Here is a 9001-nt window from a genome sequence, read left to right on the forward strand (position 1 = left end):
ATATTTGAAAGAGATTTACTATTCTATATTTTTTTGAACAAATATTCTATATTTTCAGATCAATATTGTTTACTTTTATAAATTTGTTACATTTTTTTAATTTCATTTAATTATTAAATTATTTATGACGTCATCACTGTTCAACCTTGGTTGAACCTCGGTCTGACCTTTAAAACCCTAAATCTCTCTCTTTTACAGTTTATTGAACGGTTCAAGTTTCAAAACCATGTCCCTGCGTCTTCTGTCTATATTATTTTTAAAAAATAAATATTAAAAAAATATAATGTGCCTAAGTTACCAGAAATAATTACATATTTGTCAATTCACTCAAGCAATAATTTTTAATTATATTAGTTCTAACAATTTTCAATTTCTCTCTTTTTAATGACATGTCATATAACTAACGTTGATTATCCAAATATTATAACACATGCATACAAATACCATAAGATAATTTCTTACAAAATGCCTAAAAAGAACATCCCATGTCCTGTCATATAAATTATACTTCACGTCTTAATTTCCACGAGGACATTTTTAACAAATCAAATAACGAGACCCCACCATCGATTATTCAATTAGCAAAAGATTCACATGATATGATATAGTTGAAAATTATTGAATGAATGACAGGTTAACCCGTCAGTCAACTAACTTCAACCATTTTTATCAAACACAAAGTATTAATTAGTTACTCTCTACTCTCTACTCTCTACTCTCTATCTCTCTGTTCCTCTCTGTCTCTGATAAAATAGCAACATATGGAAGACGAGGAACTAGCAGAGTCTCTGCTTGTTGCACAACAGCCAGGTAATATCAGAATTATTAGCAACGGCGTTGGTTCCAATGATATTGGTGCAAGTGCAAGTGGTGTCACCGCTGTTCTTCTTCTTAGTGCCTTTGTCACTGCTTGTAGCGCCTTTGCTGGTGGATTTGTGGTAAGTACAATTGATACATAGCCTCTAGAGACAATGGCAGCTCAGTTCTATGAATTTTATTTAAGGTGGTCACTAAGAAATTTAAATTATCACAATATTTTTCTTTATATCATTTTTTAAGGAAAAAAATGAAATTAGAAATTATTTTTAATGAATAGGTTAAACGAGTTACAATTTTTTTTTAATACTAGGTTTTTTGTTGAATAGTTTTTTCATTGTTGTTGTTTGATCTTGTATTGTTTTTGTTTGGTTTATATTTGTTGTTATTTGGGTTAATATTTATTGTTGTTATTTAAACTTAAAAAAAAAAAAAAGATTAAGAATTATGTTTGGGGGCAGAATTAATTTTGAAGTAATGTTACGTCTATAATATTTTTATAATAAATTTTATGCAAAAAGCTGTTATTAATGGATAAAAAAAATAATATTAGTATTTGGCCCAAATTAGAATCAATAACAACTTATCACATTAGATTTGTTATAAAAATATTGTGAATATAATAGCATTATTCTTATTTTTGTTGAACCCAAATTTTTGTAATTCTTAAGTTAGGGTGTTCAAAATTTTTATTAAAGTAGTCATAATAGGTTAGTTTAGTATATAATATTTTTTTGAGTAAGTGTATATATACATTTTTTTTTTGCAAGTTAGTGGTCCTGTGACTAACTTGGCTTGCATGTAGAGTCACCACTGTCTAGGGAACCTACATGTTGTGAAATAGATGGTATATTTATATATGGACACAGTATCTCTTACATCTATTGCATGTATCTAGAATTTTATGCAACATGCATTCATAGAATGTATGAGATAATTTTTTGTATATTTTTTTCCCATCACCAAGCTGTAGACCGTTGTAAATAATGAGTCAATACCGTAATATAGGTTCGGCAAATATTAATGATATTGTACAAGGTCCACGGAAGCAATATTTAACCCTAGGGGGAGCCAAGATTAATATTAGATCACATTTATTAACATCATAATCTCTTATTTGCAAACGCCATTTGGAATCGCACTGCAATGAACTGATACTAATTTTATCGGTGATTTTTCCAATTTTTATTTTTTGTGAATTTTAAGAAATATGGATATCAATACTAGAGTTGGATACAGTAAAAATCATTAGTATTAGCCTCTTAAGTATTTGTATATTTTTTTTCTTTTAAAAAAAAATCAAACGTTGTAGCTAACTTTTCCATGATATATAAATTAAATAAAAATCATATAAATTATAAGGATTTATCTTAAATCTACCTAAAAATTCAATTAATTTATTAATTTTTACTTTATTCAATATACAAATTATTTTTTTAATTTTTCATTTATTTAATTTTATTTCGCTTCATTATTATCTTATCTTATAAATCTATTGTGCCAAAAAGTAGTTTCAATAAAAAAAAATAATAATAAAAAACATGCCCCCCACAAACTTCAACAAAATTGATGTTACCAAAAATTCATTACACAGCAAAATAGTCACAATTTTTAATACCCATTTCCCCCAATTAACAATTCATTGCACAACAAAATAGTCCAGCTTTATTTATTTATTTATTTTTCCCTGGTGTTTCATAGGCCAAATTGTCAAATTGTTTTGGAGGGAGGCCAAGTATAAATTTTTTGGGGTCAAATTGCAAACTTTTGTGAACATAGGCCACACATATATTGTTCCCATCTCTGAAATTGTGCGTTGTGATTGCATTTCATTTCAGGCGGGGTACTCGGCCCCTGCTGAATCTGGAATTATTGCTGATTTGGGACTTTCTGTGGCTGAGGTACGTAGAAGGAAGTTAGTTGAAAAAGTTACATATATTATATATTCATGAAATAAATCTCTTGATCATTGCTGGTTTTTCTTATTTAAATAAATTATGTTCCCCTCCAAAACAGTAAACCTTTGCCACATTTATATCTTTTACTTCATATTACGTAGCTGTTTGCATGTCCTTTTGCAGACAATGCATCGGACAAGGAATTATTATTATTAGAAACAGACAAAAATAATCATTCAATTTATCCTTACACATTCACCCTTCAATTTTGCAGTATTCAGTTTTCGGTTCCATAATGACAATTGGTGGAATGGTAGGTGCAGTAATAAGTGGGAAATTAGCAGATATCATTGGTCGTAAATATGTGAGTTTTTTACATGACCAAATAATCATTTGTAGGACTATTGTTGAATGTTTTATATCCACCCGTTTGCCAAGGAAAGTATCATGAAATCTTCCCTCTTTACCTTCAATTACATCATTAGGGTTTATGTTCTTCAAAATTTGGGGATATTTCATAAAAATTGATTTTATGGGTCAATTTTTCAAAATTTTGAGAAAATTGAACTTGTTAATGCATTAGTTCATGCATCACTTGTGTCTATGCATCATGCATCATATAGATTTTGAAGATTGCAATATAAACTGTTTTGAAATTCTCTCTAATGCAGTCTGACCTTGGTTTTTGTGTTTTTTTTTTTCTTCTTGTTTCCAACTCCTTAGATCCTAGTAATGGCCCCTAAGAAGTCTAGAAACATTAAGACTAAAGCCAAAAGAGTCTTCGAGTCTACTTCTGAACCAGTTAAGGTCTTTGACCAAACTAGGTTTCATGTGTTTCAAACTTTTCAAAAATTTGATACTCTGTTTAATTATAGGTCTATTTGGGGTGAAAGACAAGTCATTTGAGATGAGTTAGATCCTTCTATTCATTGGAATCTAGAGTCTAAAGGTTGGTTGCCTCTTTGTCATGATCTAATACCCTCCCTCTTGCTATTTTAGTTAGAGAATTCTACTCGAATCTCTCTATTCAGTCTGATTCATCCAGTGGTCACATTTTGACTGCTTGGATTCGAGGTGAAGAGTTTAAGATTACTAAGCAAATAGTATCTGAAGCTCTTGGTGTGCCTCTTGTCTGTAGACCTACATATCTATACACTAAGTCTCTTCATATTGATGATGTTATGACACTTCTTTATGGAAGATCTATCTCTTAGAGAACTGAACCAAGACTTAAATCTTGTGTGTTGATAGAGTACAACTACATGTTGTTTAGGATAGCATTTCGCAATCTCTTTCCAATCTTTCATGTGCATACTATTCCTATTGATAGATGTGTATTTCTGTATGCTCTTAGTACTGATGGTCCTATCTGTTTTCCATCTTTTTTTATTCAAACTATAGTTGCAGTACATAGGAGTAAGTCTAAGGAGCATCATCTCTTCTTTCCTATTTTCGTTAGTAAGGTCCTAGCTTATCTAGTGCTTGAGGATTTTCCTGACTCTAATTCCATTCATCTCACCGCACCCATCGGATCTTCTTTTCTTAGATAGCGACAAACACAAAAGAAGATGGTTGAACCAAGTGCTAGTTTATCCAAGAGACCACGAGTGGAGACTACCATTGGAGATATGCTTGATGAGGAGATTCCTTTTAATCCTATAGTTGCTATTGTTGATGATGGTGTTGATGAGGCCGATGTTGAGACTAGTGATGTTGATCCTGCTGTTCCTCCTCCTCCTCTCTCTCTTCGTGCCATGATGGAGACCTTCATGACTACTCAAGTAGCACATGGACAACTTTTGGATGAGCTCATTATTGAGGTTGCTTCTTTGAGAGTGGATTTTACTAAGTATAGGAGTGCTTTTCCACCTCCTCCACCCTCTGATTCTTGATGGTTTCCTTTGGCAAAGCGTAACAAAAAGGGGGAGTAGATATTGAGTAGCTCTTGCTATCTAATATTCATCCTCTTCTCTCTCTTCATGCCATGATGGAGACCTTCATGACTACTTAGGTAGCGCATGGACAGCTTTTGGATGAGCTCATTGCTAAGGTTGCTGCTTTGAGAGCGGATTTGACTGAGAATAGGAGTGCTTTTCCACCTTCTCCACCCTCTGATTCTTAATAGTTGCCTTTGGCAATGCATAAAAAAAATGGGGGAGTAGATAGTGAATAGCTCTTGTACTTAGGGGGAGAGCATTTTGATGTAGCTTTTATAGCTAGGGGGAGAGATAGCTAGGAAGTGAGATATATATATTTTTTGTTATAGTTGATATGTATTTTTTGTTCTTGTTTCACAAACATGGTTTGATCTGTTGATACTTTGATGATGATATTTTTCATTTGATATTTGTCTCTTAATTATTTTGTGAAATCAAGTTCACTTTTTCAGTTTTTTGATTTACACTGTATTTTCCATACATGCGTTTATGGTTTGTTTTGAGTGTTTTAGGAATTCACATGTTAATTCTTTCATCAACTGCTACCTATTTTAGCAATGGATAGATAGTAGATTGTGATAGAATTGTATTAGGGCAATACTTTGTAATTGGGTCAGTTTTGAGTTGAGCAATTCATGTGTATGTGTGTTTTGTCAAGGATTGCCAAAGGGGGAGATTGTTAGGTTCTAAATATTTAGGATTAAACATTTAGATTCTCATTTTGTGTATGTTGGCAAACCAATAACAAAAACACGTCTAGATTAGGTGTTAGACATTACTTAAGATTGTACAAATCAAGATTTAAGAACATTCAAGCTACAGAAAGGAGAGTTTAAGTTCCGTGAAGCTCAACCGATTGAAAATTAGACTCGACTGATCAAAAATTGCAGATTAGTTGATTCTGCAGATTTTAAATCAAGCCCAAGCCCATGAAAACGTTTAGGGTTTCAATCCTACACTACAAGGTATAAAAGGAAAACCCTAATTACATTTTAGAGTCTCTTGGAAGACTTGAGAGGTTTTATACCTTCTAACTCAACAAGCATCTACCAACTGAGATCTACAATCAAGAACTTGTGGAAACAAGTTGCTACATAAAGATCTACTACTGATGGTAATCTGAAACCTTTTGAACGGTTTTAGACCCCTAAGAACAACCAGATTGGTTAGCCTAGATTAATTAGTCAAGTTGTTACTTAGTCAAATTATGCAATACTAGGTTAAAGCAATCAAATAATCATATCAAAATAATAAAGCAGCAGAATAATAAAAGACACAATGATATGATCACTCAGGAAACCACACGGTAAAAACCTGGGGAGGATTTGACCCACCGATCCTCAAGGCAAACCTGAATCCACTATGAAAGAATCGAAGTTCATACAGAAGGACTACAAGCTCCCCGCTCGACTTCCTAATGCTACTCACCAATAGAACTTACTGACACGACCACGTGCAAACTCTGAATCCACGGACTCCTTCTTTCTTGAATTCTTCAATCAGCTACAAGCACCCACGCTTGATATTCTTTAAGTTTTAATGGTAGCAACCTTGTTGATCATCAAGATGTAGATAATATCTCTACCTTGAAAATCCTAAGTTTATGTGAAGGAAAGCTCCTCAAAGATCTCACAAAAGATTCACATAAACAGCAATATGAGCAACAAAGACTTAGAAAGGTTTGGGTACAAAACCCTAAAAATAAAAGAAGACACAAAAGACACTCTAATCTCTCTCTCAAAAAGTCCCAAAAACATGGCTTAGGGTTTCCTTTATATAGTGGGAGAAGTAGATCTGAAACCCTAATCCTTAATGGGCTTAAGCTGCTGTTTGGGCCGACTTAAAATTCTGCAGATACGATTTTCGATCGATCGAGCCTGTTCTTTGATTGATCGAACCAGGCAGAATATGAAGTCTTCTTCCTGCAGCTTGTATGTTCTTGAATCTTGACTTGAATCACCTTGAGCATTGTCTAATAAAACCTATAGACTCTAAGATCTATATCTAGACAAGTTTGTGTTCACGATTTGCCAATTGTTCTAAACATTTAGAACCTAACACCTTTGAGTGGAATCTCAAAGTAAAAAATCGGGAGTTTATGTTAAGCAGATCCAACATAGAAGAGTTCATAGATTTGAAGTTGCCTCGTGTTAGTAAGTTCTACTTGAGGTAGTTTTAGATTTAGGGTTTGAATTAATTGTAATCTTCCATTCTATCTTAGTGGATTTGTTTACCTTGAGAATAGCTAGGTCAAATCTTCCCCAAGTTTTTACCTTGAAATAGTTTGTTTCATTAGTTTTTCTAGGTCATCATATTATTGTCTTCTTTAATTTTTTGTACTAAGTAATATGATTGCATAAGTTTAACCTAGATCTAAATAATTAACCTAAGTAACTACTTAGCTAATTCATTAGATTAAACTAATCTGATTTTCAAGGGCTCTAAATAAACAAAAAGATTCCACTCTGTACTGCAAGCTCGTTCGTAGCTTGGATCACCTCTCTCCATGTCACTTGCTCTAATATCCCATAAGCCGTACATTAAGTGAGCTAGTTCATGGCAACTCCACGCTTTACTCACTATGCTTATATGCTTTGTATCCTTCCCTACCAATCACTGTTCCTCCACCATGTATTGCTTCCTCCTTGGCTCCTCCCTTATACTGGTTCAACAAGAATTAGACTTTTGTTGCTCTCTAATGTTCTGAGACTGAATATTGAGCTGTTACCAATACTATCTTGGAGCTCCTTTGGTTGCATGGGCTAGTGAGTGCCATTTAGATTGCCCATAATAATATCTTTCACTAACGGACCAAGTATATTGAGATCGATTGTCACCTTCTTCTTACGGTCGATCCACTATACCACTCTATTGGTCTCATGATCAACTTGTAGATATCTTCACAAAGTCACCCTCTCGAGGGCATTTTGATGATCTTGTATCCATAGTCTCTCACACTCCACCTTGAGATTTGAGGAGTGCTGTTAGAATATCAGGCCTAGGCCCACTTTTTGACCCATTGTATTGTCTTTGTATTATCTCGTACCACCTTGTACTATCATGTGTTACAAATGTGATACGGTATTTTTCTTGTATTATACCAATAGTTGTCGAGAACTGTCTCTGTTTCTTTGACGCAGAGCTGGTGCCGCTGCAGAAAAGCAGAGAACTTTTGGGTCTTTTATGGTTCTGTTCGGAGTTTCTTGTTTCAATGGGAAATTCCCAGCAGGTGTCATTTATACCAAAACTAATAATAATAATAATAATAATAATAATAATAATAACCATAAGCAGTACATGTTTTCTATATAAATACTATACATTAATTTCCAAAAATTAGATAGGACTTCCAAAAGGCAAAAAAGAGTAGGAAAATAATTTTTGAACATTATTAGGATACATTTGTTAGTTAAAATCATATATCATATTATTTGCTTTCAACCCATTTACTAAATGTTCAGTACTTATTGAAAGGGTGCTTGGTTGCTCGACCTCGGAAGACTGTCTTTGGGATTTGGATATGGACTGACTTGTTACGTGGTAACTTTTGTAAAAATTTGGATTTTAAAATGCATTAACTTAAAAGTGCATATGATAGATAATGGGATTTGAATTCCATTGCTGAACAGGCACCTACTTACCTATCAGAAATCACACCCAAGAATCTTAGGGGAGGAATTACGTCAGTCTCTATGGTAAAATTATCCTTAAATTACAATATGTTAGCTTCAATGTGTACTTTTTCCTTATGTGGCTCCTTATTGTCTGTTACACAGGCAATGATACCTGTTAGCGTATCAGTTGCATATCTGATTGGTTCTGTCATCAACTGGCGTGCCTTGGCTCTAATAGGTTGCTTCTTCCACCTTCTGTTATATTATATTTCAACAGTATAGTTTCATAATGGTTATGATTCTTTTTCTTTTTTTGTTTTTTATTTTTCAGGAGCTATTCCATGTCTATTACTACTTTTTGGTCTATTCTTCATTCCAGAGTCCCCTAGATGGCTGGTGAGTGCAATTCAAAAATCTGTTGGTGTGTAAATGTTGTTCACATACATGGTGCATTAAGAGGAGAAAGAAAAACAGTAAATTCTAATTCTTTTTTTTTTTTTTTTTTTTTTTATTAATTTATTTATTTTTTAGGGAAAATTGAGTTATGTGATAACTCTGTAGCTTGCATGAAACTTTATCCACAGTTGTAACTTGTAACACATATATCAATTAGAGTGTAGCACCTGCAAAATGATTTCTTTTTCTCCCTTTCAGATATTTCCTATAAATATAAAGGGTTCAGCTGGAAGCATTTGCAATGCAGTCAGTTGGTTTTGCACTTGGCTTGTTTCATTCA

The 9001-nt window shown here is 33.2% G+C and overlaps 1 protein-coding gene across 1 annotated transcript; it reads left to right on the forward strand.

Moving 5' to 3' along the window:
* The first annotated feature begins 706 nt into the window (after nt 1-706).
* LOC112037167 (sugar transporter ERD6-like 16) lies at nt 707-8767 on the forward strand. The gene is made up of 7 exons (XM_065762453.1): nt 707-938; nt 2655-2717; nt 2989-3078; nt 8126-8191; nt 8281-8346; nt 8428-8503; nt 8597-8767. Exons 1-7 carry the CDS (start codon nt 762-764, stop codon nt 8692-8694), a joined length of 636 nt encoding a protein of 211 aa, XP_065618525.1. The 5' UTR covers nt 707-761; the 3' UTR covers nt 8695-8767.
* The last annotated feature ends 234 nt before the right edge of the window (nt 8768-9001 follow it).

The sequence above is a fragment of the Quercus suber genome, unplaced genomic scaffold (genome assembly GCF_002906115.3).
Source record: "Quercus suber isolate HL8 unplaced genomic scaffold, Cork oak 2.0 scaffold_459, whole genome shotgun sequence".
Lineage (NCBI taxonomy): Eukaryota > Viridiplantae > Streptophyta > Magnoliopsida > Fagales > Fagaceae > Quercus > Quercus suber.